Source organism: Bufo bufo, chromosome 1 (assembly GCF_905171765.1).
Source record: "Bufo bufo chromosome 1, aBufBuf1.1, whole genome shotgun sequence".
In the NCBI taxonomy this organism is placed as follows: Eukaryota; Metazoa; Chordata; class Amphibia; order Anura; family Bufonidae; genus Bufo; species Bufo bufo.
In genome coordinates this window covers 697,637,697-697,660,915 of record NC_053389.1, presented here as the reverse complement: position 1 = coordinate 697,660,915, position 23,219 = coordinate 697,637,697, and the positions used below count along the sequence as shown (strand labels likewise).

Below are 23,219 nucleotides of genomic sequence, written 5' to 3'. Positions count from 1 at the left end.
TAACTTAAGAAGCAAAGGTACCGGAGCCTATAACGGGAGAACGGAGATAATAGTAAGTGCAGTGAGATCCCCGGGCGCCGCTCTATATGGCAGCATACTCAGTTAACATCGTTTATACAGGTGAAAGGTCCTCTTTAACTTCCTGTTTGTGGCACATTAGTATATGTGAGGGGGGAAACTTTTCAAGATGGGTGGTGACCATGGTGGCCATTTTGAAGTCGGCCATTTTGAATCCAACTTTTGTTTTTTAAATAGGAAGAGGGTCATTTGACACATCAAACTTATTGGGAATTTCACAAGAAACTTTAACGTAACTTTATTCTTTCATGAGTTATTTACAAGTTTCTGACCACTTACAAAATGTGTTCAATGTGCTGCCCATTGTGTTGGATTGTCAATGCAACCCTTTTCTCCCACTCCTCACACACTGATAGCAACACCGCAGGAGAAATGCTAGCACAGGCTTCCAGTATCCGTAGTTTCAGGTGCTTCACATCTCGTATCATCTGAAGGCAATCGTCTATGCTGTGAAGATACGAGATGTGCAGCACCTGAAACTAGGATAAGGATAGGACTGTTCTATTAGGGGCCAGCTGTTCTGTTCTGTGAATGCACACGTATGTCATCCATATTTCTTGCGTATCCTTTTTTTGCGGACCGCAAAATACATACGGTCGTGTGCATGAGGCCTCAAGGGTAGAAATAAATAAGAGGAAAAAAAAATCTAAATCTTGCAGCTGAAGAAATAATCTGAGCAATTTTGAAACTGATTAAGATTCAACTGAATGTTCTGCTTTCGTAATTTAACAAGTAGCGGCCTTAACCAGGGAAAAACGCGCATCTCTAAATTGGACATTATTTTGTGTTCAGCCGCCTGCTGCATTACAAAAAGCTTTTTCCACTTATATTAATTGTTTCGTTCTATAGGGAGCAATTCTTATTAATAATTCCAAATGATGGAAATTACTCTCATTCTGCACTTAGTACAGAGAACAACAGCACAACGTATTTCTCCAAGAGATAAATCAATTGCAATAATGCTTCCTTATCCACTCAATATCAGCAGAGCGGCAACTCTTCAGCTACTCCTGCTTTTTATAGGCAGGAAGAATCAACACACAGGCCAATCTTCTATAGATCTACAATATTGGACAACGACAGTAGAGGGCCGCTGTTTATGCCCCCAATGTGTCACCAACTTACCTGTCCGAGCTCCAGTACCGTAGTCTGGGGCTCGGGCACTGCAGAGCTGTGTCAGACGCACTGCCAGACCATACCCCTCTGGTAATGTGCCTCCTAGGCCACGCCCCTGGTAATGCATCACATAACCCATGCCCTCTGTGGATGTGTGGCGTAAGCCACGCCCCCTGGTGATGTTAGCGAATATGCTGGCCAGGAGAGACTAGTAGTTATTTGAGTGACTGCTCAGCCTGCCTATCTCAGGACTGCTTGTTTCTAGTCCAATGGGGCGCTGAGTCATGAACCTATCTGGTTCTTAGCCAGGGACTCAGTGTTCTATTTAAACCACCTGCTGGCAATACACCCTTGCCAGTTATAGGTTTTCCCTTGCTGTGCTCCTGTTGCTACTGTGCGTTTTTGGGTTGTCACTATCTGGATTGGACTTCGGCTTGACTTGGACCTGTCTGTCTGCTATTTATGACCACCCTTCTCTCTGTGATTTGGTACTGTATTGACCTTCCGGCTTTAACCCATTTCTGTATGACCCTTCACTGTGTGTTTGTCTGTTTCTGGGTTCCAGATGTGTGAACAGGTCCCTGGAGTTTTTCCCGCAGGTGCTTGGTTTGATTCCCTGCACTTACCAGCATAGGGACGGTTGACAAGTTGTGGACTCGCCACTTAGGGCTTGCTCTGCAAGTATTCAGGGATAGCGGGTTGGGTGCAAGTTAGGGCTCACCGTGTATGTGTGTTTCCCTGCCTACTGTGCTGACACAATATCTAATACGTGCGGGTCCCAACTCTGGGACCCACACCTATACTTAGAACGGAGCCCTTAAAATGCCGGAGGATGCACCACTCATACGCGATCGCCCTCCATTCATTCCTATGGGAGTACCGAAAATAGCCATCAGCCCTATAGAAGTGAATGGAGTGGTGACTGCACTTGCACAGTGTGCTTCTCATAGGAATGGATGGAGGGTGGCCAGGCAAGTGTGGTGCGTCCTCTGTCACTTTGTGGACTCTATTCTAAGTATAAGTGGGACCCGCAACTATCAGACATTGGGGGAATATCCCTTTAAATGAAAGGTCCCAGCACTATTACTAGCTAGAACTCCTTTAGCTCTGTTTGACCTTTCACTCATGTACAGTACTCCACTAGCTCAGAATAGCAAAGCATACTGAGGTACTATATAGTATGGTCTCACCTCTGGGACCAGCACCTATACTTTGGGATTGCCAAAAATAGCTCAGTTTGCCTGTTTTTGGAAATCCCATTGAAACAAATGGGAAGCAGAAGTGGAAGTGTGGCCACCGCTCCATTCACAGCTCATAGGGCTGCCGGCTATTTTGGGCACTCCTATAGAAATGAATGGAGGGCAGTCGCACATGCGTGGTGCGCCCTTTGGCACTTTGTGGGCTCAATTCTTAGTATAGGTGTGGGTCCCAGAGTTGGGACCCACACCTATAAGACATTGGGGGCACATCCTAGCCATATGCCCCCAATGTCTGAGATGCGTTACGTGAAAATTGCACCATGTTCTATATTCTCCGTTTTTCATGCAGCCCTGGTCCCATACCGGTGAATGGGCCTTCCATGAAAAACGCATTGCATCTGCATGCAAAGCGTTTTTCACTGATGGTTGCTAGGAGATGCAGAGTGTCATTCTTCAGTTTTGTTGACGAGTGTGAAAAACGCATCAAAACTGACAGCATCCACGTGAAAAAAACAGAAACACTGAACGCAATCGCAGGCAAAACTGACTGAACTTAAGTACAAAACCATCCGTTTTTTTCTGAATAAACCCTGAGAGAATTCATATCACTTGTGTGAAAGAGGCCTTAAAGAACAGAAATTGATTGGACCAGTAGCTTGACTGTTTCAAATGCTTTGCAGAAGACATGAAGATATAGCATCATTTCACACATTAAAACCATGTAGGACATAATGTAAAGTACCAAGAGGAAAGTGTGAAAACATTATGTCTTAGTAATAACCCATTCTTGCAGAAGATGAATCATAATTTTGCTGATCATGTTTTGTACTTTAAAATTATCGAGTGCCATAGTAGAAATTCAGTAAAATGAAATGAAAGCAATTGCTTTTATTAGTAGTACTAAATCCTAGACACTGCATTGTGAGATTTTCATTTTACCTCAACGAAAAAAAACTGAGAATCAAAAGTATTATACAGTGTGACATGAATCAAATGTAAATCCCATCATTCAACTAGAATAACAAACCAGACCCTCTTGTCCCATTTTCCTGTTTTCACCATGTACACTGTTGATGTATCCAACCAAATCCAAACTTCTCCTTTCCTGCCACAGCTCTAGAACCAACCTAACAACACCCAGCTAGTTTATAGCTCCTGCCACCAGCTAGTTACATAGACACTCCCCTATTACTGCCCCTAACAACACCCAGCTAGTTAATAGCTTCTTCCACCAGCTAGTTACATATACACTCCCCTATTACTGCCCCTAACAACACCCAGCTAGTTTATAGCTCCTTCCACCAGCTAGTTACATAGACACTCCCCTATTACTGCCCCTAACAACACCCAGCTAGTTTATAGCTCCTTCCACCAGCTAGTTACTGTAACGGCGCAGTGTGGGGAATACACTCCACACCGAACACAGAACAGAAGGGAAAAGGTACTAGGCCTGGAAACTAGGGATGGGGGATGGTCATGTCCTAGTGAGTCCCTACGCCGAGCCCTGACTGCTATCAATATGAACAGACCTTGGTGGTAGGGATGTTCATACGCAGGAACTTAAGCCCTACCCCAACTGAACAGGGCCCTGCAGATAGTGTCAGGACATGGATGGCCTATTCCTTCCCAGATGAAGGAATAGGAGACCCCCTCAGGCCTAATACCAGATGGTAGGGGAAAACAACAAACAAAGAAGGAAAGACACTTAACTTCCGAAAGTATGTGGAGGAGCAGGAACTCCCATAGAACCAACACCAGGACTTCCACAAACAAGGAGCTATCAACCGCATAGCCTGAAGGGTGAGGCCAGACTAAACAGAGGAGAAGGAATGACCACTTAAGCTACACCTTACAAGAGGTGTGGTCATCCCCAGCAACAATACAGAAAAGTAAAACCAAAGAGGCTGTCAATCACGTACAGCCAGTCTCCTCGATCTTCTAGTCACTGTCACAGACGGGAGCATGACAGTTACAAAGACACTCCCCTATCACTGCTTCTAACAACGCCCAGCTAGTTTATAGCTCCTCCCACCCAGCTAGTTACATATACACTCCCCAATCACTGCCCCTAACAATGCCCAGCTGGTTTATAGGTCCTCCCACCCAGCTAGTTACATAGACACTCCCCTATCACTGCCCCTAACAACACCCAGCTAGTGTATAGCTCCTCCCACCCAGCTAGTTACATAGACACTCCCCTATCACTGCCCCTAACAACGCCCAGCTAGTGTATAGCTCCTCCCACAGCTAGTTACATAGACACTCCCCTATCACTGCTTCTAACAACGCCCAGCTAGTTTATAGCTCCTCCCACCCAGCTAGTTACATATACACTCCCCAATCACTGCCCCTAACAATGCCCAGCTGGTTTATAGGTCCCCCCACCCAGCTAGTTACATAGACAATCCCCTATCACTGCCCCTAACAACACCCAGCTAGTTTATAGCTCCTCCCACAGCTAGTTACATAGACTCTCCCCGATCACTGCTGTTGCTTTGAGACGCCCATGGACATAACTACGGTATACAGAAAAAATAAAAAGCTGCATGGACATGGTCATGTGACCACAGTCCAGAAAGGATGATAGGAGCAATAAAGGTAAAACAATACATTAGAAATTACAGCTACCTTCTTACATGATTATTTTAAAGGATCTTGATGCAAATAAACTGAATTGTATGTTAAACTTATTTTAAAGAATGTTTGGTGGCTTTTTTTATGTCCCATGTTGTCATCCCAGCTAGTTTTCACTCGTGCCAATTATACATGGACACTTCTTCTTCTGTAGAAATTACTTTTTCAACAGTCATCTCATTATTTTAAAAGGCGGGATTACGTTGAAATATAAAACCTATCATGTATACTGGAAAAATTGGATCTGTGATGTACAATAGGTGAAGGTCACAGCTCCCCTCCTCGTCTCCCTGCACAATGCCCTTTGCACAGATCACAAAGCACGACCACAACAATGTCCCACAGAAATCAATACGTCACCTCCATTCTACAAATTCTTACTTTCCATTTGAATGCTGTAAAAATATATCCAAATGGTTTTAACAGCAGCTCAGGCAATATAGCTGCCTCCAAAATTATGTACAGAAAACCAAATGAAAAAAAATCAGAAATAGAAAACAAACAATAGGTGTCAACTATCTAGTTTCAACTAGTACATAAAATAGAGGGGATACTTTCCCTTTTATTTAGATGAAATAAATACATAGGTATTTTTTTATTTATTTTTATTTAGTTCATCATAAGTGTAGAATTAGGTACAATTTATTAGGTATAAAACGTAAGTGATACATTTTACATTTTTATTTTAAAACATAATAATAACTAGAAAAGCTACAATTTCTGGGGAAATTGTCTGAAGTGTCCTTGCCTCCACCAGTAGTCTACAATTGGAGTGGGCGGAGTAACTGGGTGGAGTGGCTTGAGTAACTCTTGTGTGGTTGGAGTGGCTGGAGTAACTGTGGAAAGGTTTGACTGGGCAGAGTAACTGTGAGGAGTGTTTGGAGTGAGTAAAGATAGTAACCAATTGATTGATCAAATTTAAAAAGTGCACATGGCAACCTTGATAGAGTGAGAAATGCATTTCAACTTTTATTTATTTATATAGCACATTTAATTGCAATTTTGTTGCCCAAAGTGCTTCACAGTTACATTAAAACATACATTTATAAAAACATTAGCAGCCTATTTGTGTAGGTGGGCTTGAAAATGAGGGAGTGGTAGCAGTTTAGAAATCATGTCCTGATTTTTCCGCTCACACTCTAGTTTTGAACATTCCGTCATTCATTCCTATGGGACCAATTTCACCATTCGGCGAAATGTTCCACAAAGTAATAGCACACCAATCGGGAAAAATCCGCACTTTTCGGTATATTACTGTCTATGTAGTGTAAAAACTGTGGGAGGAGTTAGGGTGGAAAATTTGGTTATAATAATAAGATATATACAGTACAGACCAAAAGTTTGGACACACCTTCTCATTCAAAGAGTTTTCTTTATTTTCATGACTATGAAAATTGTAGATTCACACTGAAGGCATCAAAACTATGAATTAACACATGTGGAATTATATACATAACAAACAAGTGTGAAACAACTGAAAATATGTCATATTCTAGGTTCTTCAAAGTAGCCACCTTTTGCTTTGATTACTGCTTTGCACACTATTGGCATTCTCTTGATGAGCTTCAAGAGGTAGTCCCCTGAAATGGTTTTCACTTCACAGGTGTGCCCTGTCAGGTTTAATAAGTGGGATTTCTTGCCTTATAAATGGGGTTGGGACCATCAGGTGCGTTGAGGAGAAGTCAGGTGGATACACAGCTTATAGTCCTACTGAATAGACTGTTAGAATTTGTATTATGGCAAGAAAAAAGCAGCTAAGTAAAGAAAAACGAGTGGCCATCATTACTTTAAGAAATGAAGGTCAGTCAGTCAGTCGAAAAATTGGGAAAACTTTGAAAGTAAGGGCTATTTGACCATGAAGGAGAGTGATGGGGTGCTGTGCCAGATGACCTGGCCTCCACAGTCACCGGACCTGAACCCAATCGAGATTGGTTTGGGGTGAGCTGGACCGCAGAGTGAAGGCAAAAGGGCCAACAAGTGCTAAGCATCTCTGGGAACTCCTTCAAGACTGTTGGAAGACCATTTCAGGTGACTACCTCTTGAAGCTCATCAAGAGAATGCCAAGAGTGTGCAAAGCAGTAATCAAAGCAAAAGGTGGCTACTTTGAAGAACCTAGAATATGACATATTTTCAGTTGTTTCACACTTGTTTGTTATGTATATAATTCCACATGTGTTAATTCATAGTTTTGATGCCTTCATAGTCATGAAAATAAAGAAAACTCTTTGAATGAGAAGGTGTGTCCAAACTTTTGGTCTGTACTGTATATGTGTGCCATGCAAAAACACATAATAATAATAATAATAATAATAATAATAATAATAATAATAATAATAAAACTTTTTGATAAATATTTCATTTTTGATAGAATATGCATGTCACAACAATATGGGTTACAGTATAGAATCTTATTTCTAAATCTTGATCACAATGGGAACATTGCATATTAAAGTATTCCACAAGTGAAAACAGTATTTCTTGATCATTATACATCAACGTGCTGGGAGATGTCTATTTTTGAATTGCTTTTTTTTTAACTAGAACATGGACACTTCCACCTAACACTGTAATGATAAATTTAAAGACATCTAATTTAACCTGCAATCCTGATCATTGATACTTTCACACATTATGCCACTTTTCTTGAGGTTTCTGACCATTATATGTAAAGGTAAGCCAATGATGTGACTATATCCTAAATGAAATCCAAACAATCAGAACCATTGATACAGTATCATCTACATAACTCTTATCACAGTGATAACATAGTGATTATATACTCTTAGGGAGGGGGGTCATTTATGATGTTTTGGCAAATGTCTAGCGCAGATTATGTCGCATGCCATGAATCTGTCACTTATTCTCTGCTCACGCCAGGTCTAAAATAAGTGGGCGTTGTGTGGGTCGGGAAGGGGACGATCTGACAGGCCCGTCTCATTCATAATTTTCTGCACCTGGTTTAGGTGAAGAAAATGGTCTAAATGTAAGACAGCTAGGGAGCTGTCTTACATTTAGAATCAGCGATGGATACGCCAAAGTTATGCAGAGGCTGGCGCCTCTAGATAACTTCAGCGATCCACCACCAGCTATAGGTATAGTTGAGCGAATCCAAACCAACGAAGTGGAATTCGATCAAATTTCAGGATAAATTCGATTTGCCGCGAAGTCGCATTTCCTCGTGCTTCGTGGTAGTGAATCACTTTAACCTGAAAAAATGTAAAAAGCAAAAAAACAAAAATCATACTTGCCTCCTCCATTTGCTTGCAAAGGACCGGCCGCCGCCATCTTAATTGAAGATCTTGGCCGAAATCCTGTGCATGGTGACGTATGATGTCACCATGCCAGCCGGGCAAGATTTTGCGCCAAATATTCAAGCAAGATGGTGGCGGCAGGCCCATTGTGAGCAAATGGACGCGGTAATTATGATTTAATTTCTTTCTGTTAATTTTACACTTTTTTTTTTCCTCTCAGATGCCGGGATTATCTATGAATGCGGCATCTGAGTGGTGCTATCGCAGCTCCCTGTCATTTCACCCGCTACTTAGAAAAAAATGTGCTTCGTGACAAAGTAATTCGTCACAAACCAAATTTTTGGGTAAAATTTGGTGAAGCAGCCGAATCAAACTTTCCTAAACTTTGCTCGTCTCTAGTTATAGGGCTTATTAAGATGTTGTCTAAAACGCTGGTCTTAATAAATGTTTTTCTTTTTTTTATAAATGATTTCATCCAAAAAAAGAGCACCTTCTCAATGAGTAGGGAAAGGGACTATCCAGCTAACAAGTAGACGTTGCAAAATTAATTGATACTTTTCCTATACATTTTACAAAACACATTTGTGTAAATAACAGCACCCCACAGGATTGCATGTACAATTGTGAAAAATTCTGAGAAAGGGCTTTTACTTTACCTATATATAGGGAAGAATCTTTTCGCCTCACATGGTCGTCAATGTATGATACTCCAAGGGGTTGCACAGGAGTAGCACCAATTCCCAAAAGGACCTGTGCTCCAATAAGAAGTAAGTACATCATGTTGGTAGTAGCAGTATTCCTGCATATTATATCCGGATCAGGAACATCTCCACTGGAGGAACCATTAGCTGTGCAAAAATCTCTTCCTTCTGCTCCCCATCGAATCTCACCTGATTCGTATTCGTATTGGTGTGTCAGAAATTCAGGCAGAGCGGAAAGAAATGCCCCCAAGGCCATAATTATTCCTCCACATCCAATTAAGCGAGGTCGGTGCCCTCTGGCTCCAAAGTAACTAACAAATAATATAAGAGCCAAGTTCCCAATCTCAAAGCTGCTGGCAATCACTCCTACATCAGTGCTCTGCAGGTTAAACCTTCGTTCCAGAGTTGTCAGGACACTAACCTAGAAAGAAAGGAACATATTAATATGTCGCCATAATATACCCTTCATTTATCATGTAACACAACCTTGTAATGCTTTCAAACAGCAAATGTGTCTAGTTTATGCTCTAGAGCTGTCTTCTAAATTGTAATAGGAGACAGACAGGAAGCTCACAGTCATTTTCAGGATATGGAGAGAAGTCTTCTTTTCAGCCAAATACTTATCTACATACATGCCTTCATACTTGAAGTCTGTAGTAGAGATAAGTGAATAGATTCTACCAATTTGTAGTTCATCCCAAATCTCCCCAAAAATGTGGATCTAATGAACCCAAATTTATTTTAATCCAAGAGAGATAGACCCATAAGAAATAGGTAATTGGAAAAGACACATGCAAGTCAGTTATCCTTTCAAAGGGACAAGAGTACTGAATGTCTCTATATTATTCTTCGCTGAAAGAAATATGCAAGTCAGTTCTCCTTCCAAACAGACAAGAAAACTATGTTTTTCAAGAGAAAATTGCCCTGGTTAGCTGAGTGGCCTTTGTAAGGGTTTTGGGGTGCTCTTTCTCACCAGGAAGACCACGTAATATGCACGAGGAGTATTGTAGTTCAAGCAATACTAAAAACATATTCTTTTTTGGAATAAAAGCTACATTTCCCAAAAACCCAAAAGGTATGCAAAGTAGCCTTTCTTTATTTAAAAAAAAAAAGCACTGAACAGTTCAAGGCTGCCACCAGGGAAAAATATGATGGTAGCTTGGAATTGTTTAATCAGTGATTTTTCATAAGATTTTTTCTCTGATGTTAGCTTTGAACTGTTCAATCAGCGCTTTTTAAAATAATATTTTCCCCTCCTGTTGTGATTCTCTAGCTCCATCACATGCTCTTTTGGTGGTTTCTGTATAATACAGCCCTGTATCATGCATAGGTAGGGACAGACAAGGACAGTGAGCCCTAACCTAGAACCCGGCCTGCATTCCCTACCAACTTGCAGTACAAGCCGTAATTGGCAGTACCTCAACTGGACAATGGTTCATACTCTAAATAAGTGCAGAGATGGCCAAACACAGGAACTTAGCATTGAGACAAGACTATTACTGGCAATGGTGTATGGCCAGGAAGGGATTTAAATCGAGTGGCGAGTGCCTGGATCATAACCTGATAGGTCCATGACTCAGCGCTCCATTAGTCAGAAACACTAGAGCACAGTAATACAGCAGCTGACCTAATAATCCAACTGCTAATCACCTCCAGGACATGCCCTCTGCAGGGAGAAACAGAGCATTGCATCCTGTTACTAAGGATGCTGTCACATCACCAAGGGACGTGGCTCATCAGTGCGTCTCTCCAGACGTGGCAGCGCTGAGGCTGAGGATTGCACCACTGGACCTTGGACAGCTAAGTTTATTACAAGCCTCCCGTGAAAAGGTCTCATTCCATATGACCACTGCACCATGTGGCTGGCTGCAGCAATGAGACATCATCACAGGAGGCCAGATTGTACCTAGAATATGACATATTTTCAGTTGTTTCACACTTGTTTGTTATGTATATAATTCCACATGTGTTAATTCATAGTTTTGATGCCTTCATAGTCATGAAAATAAAGAAAACTCTTCCGGCATGTGAGCAAGAATTGTGCTTCAATTTTAGCTAGAATTGTGGTGCATTTTCAGTGGCGTAGCTACCATGGTGGCAGACATAATATGAGGTCCGGGAGGAGGAGAGCCCTGTTCTGAACTAAACCTTGTATGGAAGAGATAGATTCAAGTATGAGAGCAATGCATCAAGGCCCACCAGTGTCGGACTGGGGTGCCTAGGGCCCACCAGTAAAATTTATTTTGGGGGCTCACTGTACAGATACATTCAAATATTACCTGCTCACACAGCAGCAAGATGCTACCTCATTGAATGTGGGGGTACCTGCGGCAACTTTGAGAAGGTAGGTCCTGGGGAAAAGAGGATACTGGCAGCTTTCCTCTATACATAGAAGTCATCTCAGCTCTGATCTTGTCTATAATAATAAACTGGGGAGTTTCTTTAATAATCTATCTTTTTATATGAACATAGGCTGGTGGAGGTGCTGTACATTGAATATATGTATGTAGTGCAGTATGTCTACTGTGTTATGTGCCACTTGTGCAGGGGGTGGGAGACTAGGGCCCACATTGCTCAGGAACCCACCAGTGGATTCATCTGTACCCCTGTGGGCCAGTCCGAGCCTGAGGCCAACTACAAATAGGTATACCAAAAATTGCCAAAAGTCAACTTAGCTCCCATGGAGTCTTCAGAGTAACCACTTGTTAACAGGAAGAATAGGGAGAGAATATCAGCGAATGACTCAGTCTTTGCTATTGTGATTGTCCACATACCAATATCATTGGCCCTAAACACTCCTAAAATTGGCATGTGAGTGGTTTACGCAGCTGGAGAGTTCCACCACATCAAAATCATGGGTGGCGAAGTGTCCAACTAAGGCCTCATGCACACGACCGTTGTGTTTTGCGGTCGGCTGAGTTCCTGTTGCTGCCATAACTACTGCAAAGTTAAGTGTTTCCTTTCCCTTTTGCATTTTGTTTTGGTTTATCTCTGTGTTGTTTTTCCCCTGCCCTTTGTTGTAGGCCTGAGAGAGACTCCTGTTCTTCCTTCATTTCTAGAGGAACAGGTAGTCTCAGTCCTCTCACTAACGCCAGGGTCTTATAGGGTGAGTTAGGACTCTAGGTACTCCTGTGTATGAACTCATCTACCTTCGGGGTCTGTTCATACTGATAGCCAGTCAGGACCTTGTTCCCTCTCCTTCTTCGTCCGGTGTGGTGTCTCCCTCCCACACAGAGGCGTGACATTATAAACCGCCAAACCATTATTTTTTGTTAATTCGAGTGCAGCCATGGAACCGATTGCTGCACTGGCAGGACAGCTACAGTTGTGTTCAAAATTATTCAACCCCCACTGAAATTGAGTGTTTTGGCCAGTTTGACATTGATTTTGATCATTTCAGTCATCTTGTTTACAATTAAATCAAAGAGGCACTTGTAGGTCAGGCAAATATAACATGACATTTATAATGAAATAACCACAAATGTATTTTCTGTGCTCACATCATTATCAGTTTTATTCAACCCCCAAGTGACATTCAATCTTAGTACTTAGTACAACATCCTTTTCCAGTTATAACAGCTTTTAAACGTGAAGCATAGCTTGACACAAGTGTCTTGCAGCGATCTACGGGTATCTTCGCCCATTTTTCATGGGCAAAAGCCTCTAGTTCAGTCACATTCTTAGGCTTGCGCGCTGCAACTGCTTTCTTTAAGTCCCACCAGAGGTTCTCAATCGGATTTAAGTCTAGTGACTGCGATGGCCACTTCAAAATGTTCCAGCCTTTAATCTGCAACCATGCTCTAGTGGACTTGGAGGTATGCTTGGGATCATTGTCCTGTTGAAATGTCCAACGTCTCCCAAGCCTCAGGTTTGTGACAGACTGCATCACATTTTCATCCAATATCTCCTGGTACTGAAGAGAATTCATGGTACCTTGCACACGCTGAAGCTTCCCTGTACCTGTAGAAGCAAAACAGCCCCAAAGCATGATTGACCCCCCGCCATGCTTCACAGTAGGCAAGGTGTTCTTTTCTTCATAGGCCTTGTTCTTCCTCCTCCAAACATAGCGTTGATCCATGGGCCCAAACAGTTCTAATTTTGTTTCATCAGTCCACAGAACACTATCCCAAAACTTTTGTGGTTTGTCCACATGACTTTTGGCATACTGCAGTCGACTCTTCTTATTCTTTGGAGACAGCAAGGGGGTGCGCCTGGGAGTTCAGGCATGGAGGCCTTCATTACGCAGTGTGCGCCTTATTGTCTGAGCTGAAACTTACCCACATCTGACAAATCTTTTTTCAGTTCCTCAGCAGTCACACGGGGACTTTTCTCCACTTTGCGCTTCAGGTAGCGCACAGCAGTTGAAGTCAGCATCTTCTTTCTGCCACGACCAGGTAGCGTTTCAACAGTGCCCTTTGCCTTGAATTTGCGAATGATGCTTCCTATGGTGTCTCTTGGTATGTTTAACATCTTTGCAATCTTCTTATAGCCATTGCCCTTCCTGTGAAGAGAAATCACCTCTTCTCTTGTCTTCCTGGACCATTCTCTTGACTTCACCATGTTTGTAAACACACCAGTAAATGTCTAGAAGGAGCTGAGTATCACAGTCCTTTTAAATCTGCCTAATTGGTGCTTATTATGCTTGATTGCTGCTCCTTGACATCCACAGGTGTTTTCAATACCTGATCGAAAACACTTGAATGAACCTCTGTTCTTAAGAGTGGTAGTCTTTAAGGGGTTGAATAATTGTGTCAATGAAGAAATCACAAAAAAAAACATTTAATACTGTATTAAAAAAACAATTGATGTCATTTTAGTTGCATTTGGTTCTTTAAACAGTCCTTGTAAGATTTCATTCTGAACACAATTACAAATGTACACTAAATTCCCTAAAACTCTTTACAGCATTAGGGGTTGAATAATTTTGATCACAACTGTACAGGGTCTATCTTTGTAAGTAGCTGATCTTCCGCACGACTGTCTCTCAGATCCAAAGACCACAGGCTGTTGGTCCTGGTGGTGGTGGTTACCAAACCTGTATAGAGCCTAAAGTTGCTATCCCGGACAGATTCTCTGGGGGACGTGATAATTTCATTTTATTTAGAGAGGCTTGTAAACTATATTTTAGGCTACGTCCACACTCATCTGGTAATGAGGGACAGCCAGTCGGTGTGGTGATTTCTTAGCTTTAGGCCTCTTGCACACGACCAAATGTATTTTGCGGTCCCTAAAAGAAGGATCCACAAAAAATACAGATGACATCCGTGTGCATTCCATATTTTGCGGAACGGAAAAGCTGGCCCTTCATAGAACAGTACTATCCTTGTCCGTAATCAGGACAATAATAGGACATGTTCTATTTTTTTGTGGAACGGAAATAAGGACATACGGAAACGGAATGCCGTATTTGCGGACCCATTGAAGTGAATGGTTCCCCATATGGTCCGCAAAAAAAAGAAAAAGAAAGAAAATACGTTCGTATGCAAGAGGCCTAAGGGGGATGCGCAGTCATGGGCTTTTTCTCTGCCGACCGGATTACAGTCTCTCCGGTTGGTAGAGAAATTTTTCAAAGCCTTGGGTCTGATCTATGATTTACCGGATCAGACCTCCCTGGTCGAAACCAGGCTGCGTGGCCTTCGTCAGGGAGATCGTTCTGCGGAAATCTATTGCTCAGAGTTTAGAAGGTGGGCTATGGATACTGAGTGGAAAGATCTGGCTCTCTGTAGCCAGTTTTGTCAGGGGTCATCTGGGAGGCTGAAGGACGCTTTTGACTTTCAGGGAACTCCGGTGTTTCTGGAGGCTGCTATGTCTCTTGCCATACATGGATAGACACCTGAGAGAGAGATCTAGGGGCCCCCACTCTGGGGACATTCTATCACATGATGTATTGTCCTCCTCTGACACTTTGGGAGAAGATACTCCTGGGTTTATGTCTGGGGACGAACCCATGCAATTAGGGGGAGCTACTCCTGGATCTGCTTTTAAGTGTATTAGTAGTAGGAAGGGAGTGTTTTTTTTCGGCGGACAAAAGGGACATTTTATCGATGTATGTTCATGCATTCAGCATCAAAAAGACTAATTCCCATCTGTCTCTTGGAGGGGTGAGAGGAGAGTCAGAGAACGTGCATTTGTCTTTGACTGGTAGTACCCGATTTCTCTTGACTGCCGAAGTGGCGCTAGAGTCAAAGACTGTGGAGATTAAGGTGTTTATCGACAGTGGGGCAGGGGTGAACCTGATTGATGCTCAGTTCATTCGTATAAATGGTTTGTCACTGAGTGCATTAGAGAAAAACATTTCAATTTTTGCTACTGATTCTGCACCTTTTGCTCAGAAGTGTTTGTCTCAAATTGTGCATGATATCAGATTAAGAGTGGGTGACTTTCATCAGGAATTTATCTTGTGCTTTATGTTGGAGGGTCTCCCCACTTCGGTAGTTCTGGGTTTACCATGGTTAACCAAGCACAATCCAACCATTGATTGGCAAGATAAACTGATTCTGGATTCGGGTGATTATTGCATAGACAATTGTCTGAATACATCTTTTTCTGTTTTAACTACGAAGACATTGCCTTCTTTTATATCTGATTTTGCCGATGTATTTTCTGAGAGTGGATGTCAGGATTTATCTCCGCATTGGGAGTATGATTGTCCTATCAACCTTATTCCCAGGGCTAAGTTACCCAAGTCTAGGTTGTATAACCTTTCTGGACCTGAAAGACTGGCCATGAGAGAATATATTGCTGAGAGTTTGGCTAAGGGTGGCAGCAGAGTTCTTTTTTGTAAAAAAAAAAAAGACGGAGGTCTTTGGCCATGTCCGGATTTCCGTGAATTCAATCTGATTACTGTCCGTGATTCTTACCCCCTTCCTTTGATTCCTGATTTGTTTGTTGATGCCAAGGTGTTCTCCAAGTTGGAATTGATCAAGGAAGGGGATGAATGGAAGACGGCTTTTAATACTCCAGAGGGTCACTTTGAGAACCTGGTCGTGCCTTTTGGGTTGACCAATGCTCCTACGGTTTTCCAGCATTTTGTGAATAACATTTTTCATCACCTGGTGGGGAGGTTTGAAGTTGTATATTTAGATGACATAGTAATTTATTCTCCAGACGTGGAGACACATTAGGATCACGTTAGACAGGTGTTTCAGATCCTTAGGGATAATAAGTTGTACACAAAATTAGAGAAGTGTGTTTTTGCTGTACACAAGGTGAAATTTTTGGGCTACCTTTTATCATCTTCGGGTTTTCAAATGGATCTAGAGAAAGTCCGTGTGGTATTGGACTGGGATCATCCCAAAAATCTGAAGGCTCTTATGCGGTTTTTAGGGTTCACCAACTATTACGGAAAATGTATTCAGAACTATTCGGCAGTGGTAAAACCCCTAACTGACATGACTAAGAAAGACTAAGAAAGGGACGGCTCTCTTAGTGTGGTCTGACTCAGCGTTGCGAGCCTTTTCTGCGGTTAAGGAGTGCTTCGCTTCTGCCCCTATATTGGTGCAGCCGGATGTTTCACAACCTTTTATTGTGGAAGTGGACGTGTCCGAGGTGGGGGTAGGAGCAATTTTATCACAGGGCCTGTCACCAGGTAAATGGCGTCCATGTGCCTTTTTCTCTAAAAAACTCTCTGCTGCAGAGAGAAATTACGATGTAACAGAGAGCTGCTGGCCATGTGTTCACTGTTCACAAAAATCTGGCCTACTGGGAGTCGGCTAAAAGACTAAACCCGAGGTAGGATAGATAGTCGATGTTTTTAACTAGATTCAATTTCACTGTCACTTATTGTCCGGAGGTCAAGAACGTCAAGGCGGATGCAGTGTCACGTAGTTTTCTAGGAGGTGGTGATTTTGAAAATCTGAGTACTATACTGGCGGAAGGGGTGGTGATATCCGCTCTATACCCAGACCTAGAGGTGAAGGTAATAGAGGCTTAGGGAGACGCTCCAGATTCTCGCACCTCTGGGAATTTGTTTGTGCCAGCAGAATTGCTGCACAAGGTGTTTGAGGAACATCACTGTATGGTTCTTACGATACACCCTGGGAGTAGATCCACTGCCGACCTCATTTCTTGTAGATTATGGTGGCCGGGGTTGTGTAAGTGTATTGAGGACAATGTATCGGCCTGTTGCACCTGTGCACGCGCTAAGGTGACACATACTCGGCCTTCCGGATCTCTACTTCTGTTACCCATCCCGTCCAGACCATGGACCCACTTATCCATGGATTTTATCACGGATCTGCCTAATTCGTCAGGAAAGACAGTTATTTTGGTGGTAGTTGATCGTTTTAGTAAAATGGTCCATTTTATTGCATTATCTGGCCTACCTAATGCTAAAACACATGCCCAAGTGTTTGTTTACATCATTGTGAAACTTCATCAAATTCCCTCTGTTGTGGTCTCAGATCGGGGGATTCAGTTTGTTTCCAGATTCTGGAAGGCATTCTGTACTCGGCTAGGGGTACAACTATATTTTCCTTCAGCTTTTCATCCTCAGTCGAACGGACAGACGGAGCGCAGAGTCTGGGGACTTACTTAAGATATTTTGTCTCTGAGAACCAGGAGGAGTGGTCCTCGTTTTTGTATCTGGCAGAGTTTTCCATAAATATTCCTAGACAGCAGTCTACTGGGAAGTCGCAGTTTTTGGGGGCATATGGGTTTCACCCGCAGTTTGGCACATTCAGATATTTCTGGTATCCCTGAGGAAGAATGTTTTTCATCGTCATTATCATCCATATGGCGGAGAATTAAAAATAACTTGATGAATATGGCCAACAAGTATAAACTGACAGGAAACGTATGAATGGTCCGGACCTAAGAGTGGGTAATTTTATGTGGCTGTCCACAACAAATATTAAGTTGAAGGTACTGTACCTTCTTGGAACTTGGGTGCAAGATTTATTGGTCCATATAAGATCAGTGCCATTATTAATCCTGTAACTTTTCATTTAGAACATCTTCGGACTCTGAAAATACATAATGTTTTTCATAAATCTTTGTTGAAGAAATATGTGGAACCCTTGGAGCCGTCTTCCTTGCCACCTGCTCCTGTCATGGTGGACGGTAGTTTGGAATTCCAGATTGCCAAGATTATTGATTCTCGAGTCCTAGATCTCTTCAGTATCTTGTTCACTGGAAGGGTTATGGACCAGAGGAAAGGATGTGGATACCGGCATCTGACGTGAATGCCAGTTGTTTGATAAAAGCTTTTTACAGGTCTCACCCGGATAAGGTCGGTCCTGGGTGCCCGAGGTCACCCGTAAAAAGGGGGGGTACTGTCATGGATGTACCAAGACATACGGACTTCCCCGCAACAGTGGGTGACAGAAGATCTGTGAGACTAACAAGAAGTGCTTTGATCTGACAGGTTTCCTTGTGGATCAATAGGAGTCTGTGTTGTTTCTGATATTGGCCACACCTCTAACCTCCAGGTGTTGCTATTGTGGTCATTTAACTTTCCTTATTTATAGTTGCTTCTCCCACAATGCTGAGTGGTTTATAGATTCAGTGGTATCTGTGGTCTTCTGGTGTTTGGTTCTCAGCTGAGTTCCTGTTGCTGCCATAACTACTGGAAAATTAAGTGTTTCCTTTCCCTTTTCCATTTTGTTTTGGTTTATCTGTGTGTTGTTTTTCCCCTGCCCTTTGTTGTAGGCCTGAGGAAGACTCCTGTTCGTCCTTCCTTTCTGGAAGAACAGGTAGTCTCAGTCCTGTCACTAACGCCAGGGTCTTATAGGGTGAGTTAGGACTCTGGGTACTCCTGTGTATAAACTCATCTACCTTCGGGGTCTGTTCATACTGATAGCCAGTCAGGACTGTGACTAGGGATTTGACTAGGAGGTGTTCTTCTTTCTTCCCTAGCTTTTCAGGTCTTGTTCCTTGTTCCCTCTCTTTCTTCGTCCGTTGTGGTGTCTCTCTCCCACACACATGACAAAGTGCTAGTCTTGGTCTTTTCCCATTCCATAGAAATTTCGCAAAGAGTTGTCTCACAGAAGATAAAAAGCTTGGGGTAACTCAATAGGAAGTAACTGCAGCAGGCATGTGATTTTGGGGAGCCACGGATAACCACTCCATAATAATTGGATTAAAACTGCATGACAAACGCTGCTGCAAATGACTTCATAAGCTTGCAGTGTTCAGAATCAGGGCCTATAAAATATCGAGCAGATGCAACCTGTGATAGATCAGAAATCTTCTCATTAAGGCAGATAAAAGGGGACATTAGAATTCAGCAGGGCTCTGAAACCTTCGCATCAGTCTCCTGTCATTTCTTGTTTATTTGCCAGTATTACTCTCAAAATGATTGCGTGCTCCTGATCTTCACATCATTCATTAATACGTTACACCGGGGAGGGCTCCGCACAGCACACTGTGCAGAAAAGGAGGTTTTGTTTTAACAAGTGCTCAGTAAGGGACACCAGCTTGGGATAATCTGCTGAATCATGTGCACTTCACTGCCACAGCATGAAGGACACTAGCGTCGTCCTAACACTGCAGAGAAAGCTGTGGTCCTGGCACAGCAGTGACTAGGTAAACAGCACTAGCTGCAGAAATAAAGCAATCAGAACGGAAGGGAACCAGACGGTACTGTTGCTCACATTATCAGTACCTAAACACGCCCCTGATTGGTACAACATATAGGCACACATGTTATATTGTACTAGGAGATGACATAGGATTTACTTCTGCAATATTTATGTTGTGCTGGAGAAAAATCTCTTTTTATCTAGATTTAAGTTGTAGAACCGATAAGATGCAGAATTGTCATTTTCAGTGTATGTATACACACCATCCCAAAGGCATCAGGGAAGCTGTGGGTACCTCAGCCTGGGGCAGAACAAAGAGGAGGAGGTGTAGGCAGTCATCTAGTGCGTCATTAAAGGAGGGGGTGTGATTCATGATTTTGTGATGAAAAAATAATAATGTTCTGCATGTAAATTGTTTATCAATCAGTATTCGCTGTATGAAGAATGCTAGCAATTGATAATGAAAGGTGCAACAGCGGACAATCAAGTTAACATTTGTCTATCTGACTGCTATCTGCTGTCCCTCCCTTGACCTGAGCTATTAATTATTTGCAGATGAAGATCCTGAGTTTCCTACCACAGTCTCTGCACCCTATTCCGGATAATATGTATAAATGGGCAAGATGTAGAATAGAGGGAGGGGGAAGTAGGGAGAACTGTCCTCATTTCTCTTATCAAAATCCAACAAGGATCTGGCTAAGGCTACTTTCACACCTGCGTTTAGGTGCGGATCCGTCTGGTATCTGCACAGACGGATATGCACCTATATGCAAACGCTTAGATCCGTTCAGAACTGATCCGTTTGCATTACCATGAAAAAAAATAAAAAATTCGTTTTGACTTTACATTGAAAGTCAATGGGGGACGGATCCGTTTGAAAATTGAGCCATATAGTGCCAACTTCAAACGGATCCGTCCCCATTGACTTACATTGTAAGTCTGGACGGATCAGTTTGCCTCCGCACGGCCAGGCGGACACCCGAATGCTACAAGCTCTGTTCAGGTGTCCGCCTGCTGAGCGAAGCGGAGGCTGAACGCTGACAGAGTGATGCATTCTGAGCGGATCCGTATCCACTCAGAATGCATTAGGGCTGGACGGATCCGTTCGGGGTTGCTTGTGAGAGCCTTCAAACAGAACTCACAAGCGGAGCCCCGAACGCTAGTGTGAAAGTAGCCTAAGCCTGGTAAATGAGGACTTCAGAAGCATGGGAAATGTAAAAAGGAAAATCTTTAGCTGTTGTTACACAAGAAGAAATCATGATGGCTCCTGTCGTGCACATATAGTGTCTTGAAAAAGTATTTATACCCCTTGAACTTTTTCAATTTTTTTGTCGCAAGACTTCAAAAGGTTGTTCACAGAGGCCATCCATCCAATCTGACCGAGCTTGAGCTATTTTGCAAAGATGAATGGGCAAAAATGTCAGCCTCTGGATGTGCAAAGCTGCTAGATACATACCCCAAAAGACTTGTAGCTGTAATTGCAGAAAAAGGTGGTCCTACAAAGTACTGACTCAGGGGGCCTGAATACAAATGCACGACAAACTTTCCAGATAACCCCTTTAATTCCTTTTTTTTAAGCACTTCTAGAATTATATATAACATGTTTAAAGGGTTTCTGTCACCTGAAAAATGGGTAATAAGCTGGCTGACATTAGCGATGTGCTAATGTCAGCTGAACAGAACTATATTAGAGCCATCTCACTTCCTGCCGCCGTTATTGAGAAAAACAAACTTTTATAATATGCTAATTAGCCTCTAGGTGCAGGGAAGGCGTTGCCCCTGCTCCCGGAGGCTCCGTTCTCCCACCTCTGGCCACGTCCTGCTGCACTAGATTGACAGGGGCAGGCATCGTTGGTCTCCTACCTCCGGCCCTGTCTGCAGTGTAAATCTGTGTAATAGTGAATGGCGCTCGCCGTCTGCCAGTTTTCTCACTGCCCCTGCGCCGAATACTGAATTGGTTTTCAGTTCAGGAGACAATGGCTATATCACGGTCGGCGTGACTATCACATACGTGACACAGAGGGAGGGAACAAGGAAGGCCCTGACCAAGTGAGAGGGAAGGTGGTGACCCCTGACTCACCTAGCGGCTGGCACCTGGCTGCCCTGACGTCCCTAGACGGGTTCCTCACCCGTACGCCGATCACGTGCCTAAAGCCCTGGCTTTCCCTAAGCTGAGCCCTAGATAGTGAACAGGGCGGTGGGAACACTAGTCCGCACCACTAGCTCTAAAGGAAAACACCAAGGGAAGGACAGACAATACAAACTCAACATATAATCCCAGGTGGGCGACAACAGGAGACAACAATAAGCCCAACAGGGATCCGGAGGGTAGCACTCTGGAACGACAACCAGGATTCACAACTCCAGTGGGTCAGTATAGATGTCCAGGCAGGAAGCTCTATAACTGGCAACTAGAGAAGTGTGAGGGGAGAATATAAGGAGGTTGGGAGTGGCAGACAAGGAACAGCTGAGGAGGAGAAGCTACGGATCCCTGATTGAGACAAAAAGGATAGCAAGGCAAACACAGAAAACAATCACTAAGAAACAACGTGATCTTTAGAAATAGAGCGCGCAGCCATCCGCTGCGACCTCCTGACCCCGGGTATAACGGAGTCAGACGTGGCTCTAGATACCCTCGTGACAGGCTACTAGGTATTTTTTTTAGTCTGGAGCACTGCTATAGATTTATAGGTTTCCCCTATGCAGTAAAACTTCTCATTCAACATTTTCCAGGTCAGTATGATTACAGAGGTGTATAGTTTTTCTTGTGTTTTCATACTGAAAAAATAAAACTGTAATCACTTTTTGTTCATTTTTGGGGGGGAATTGAAGCAAATAAAAAACCTGCAAATCGACCATTTTGATTCACTGTATGGGAAAAATATATTTATATTTTAATAGTTCAGGCATTTTTGGGATGTGACGGTGCATAATGATGTTTATTTTTTATTGTTTATCTAAAATAGCAGAAATAGCAAGGGTTGCAGTATTTTTCTCTGGTAAAATTCTGGGCTCCCTGAAGGAAACTCTTTGGAACCCATTATGGTCAATGAGGTCCACTGGGCATCCAGTGCTTCATTATTTTAGTTTTTTCTGCCCCTATAACAGAGCAGAACAATGGAAATAACACAGCAGAAGTAAGTGAGGCCTAACATATACATTTACCAGCCTGCAGTGCAAAGGACAGAGGCCAAGCCCACACACCTTTCTCTCCTTTTTTATTTATCTCTATGCTATAGTGGTAAAAGACAGCAGCGCTGTCCTCATAGCAGCTAAATGTAGATAACTGGTCCCCCTTTAGCATAGTGGGCCTCATTTTAGCTGGTGTGTATTGTAGAGAGCAACAGAAGAAAGTACAAGAGCTTGTTTCCATTATCTACATGGGAGTAGCATGGCCTCTACGAGCCAAGATCAAAGTCCAGTCATTTTATATCTAATTCAATGATTCACAGGAAGCAAACAAGATATTTTTAGCCATGTTGTACCATGTCAAATGTAATGACAGTCTTGTTCCGTGTGGTATTGAGATGATTTATGGTAGTTTCAAACTTGATCAAGTATGTGCTGCGAGAGGAGGCGAGGACGGGAGGACTGCAAGTCATGGACTTAGGGCTCCTGTCCTGCTTGATGTCAAGTGTGGTGACCTTGATGGTGAGAAGCTGGCAGAGTGCAAGGCAGGAGGATAGATATGGGGATCGCCGGATAATGGAGGCAATGACC

General features: G+C 42.9%; 1 protein-coding gene across 1 annotated transcript in view; it reads right to left on the bottom strand.

The window, feature by feature from the left end:
• Positions 1 to 23,219, bottom strand: part of SLCO3A1 (solute carrier organic anion transporter family member 3A1) — a 490,487-nt gene that overhangs the window by 414,858 nt on the left and 52,410 nt on the right. Inside the window, exon 2 of the mRNA XM_040414195.1 lies at positions 8,935 to 9,400. Coding sequence (XP_040270129.1) covers positions 8,935 to 9,400 — 466 coding nt within the window. The remainder of the gene's footprint in view (positions 1 to 8,934; positions 9,401 to 23,219) is intronic.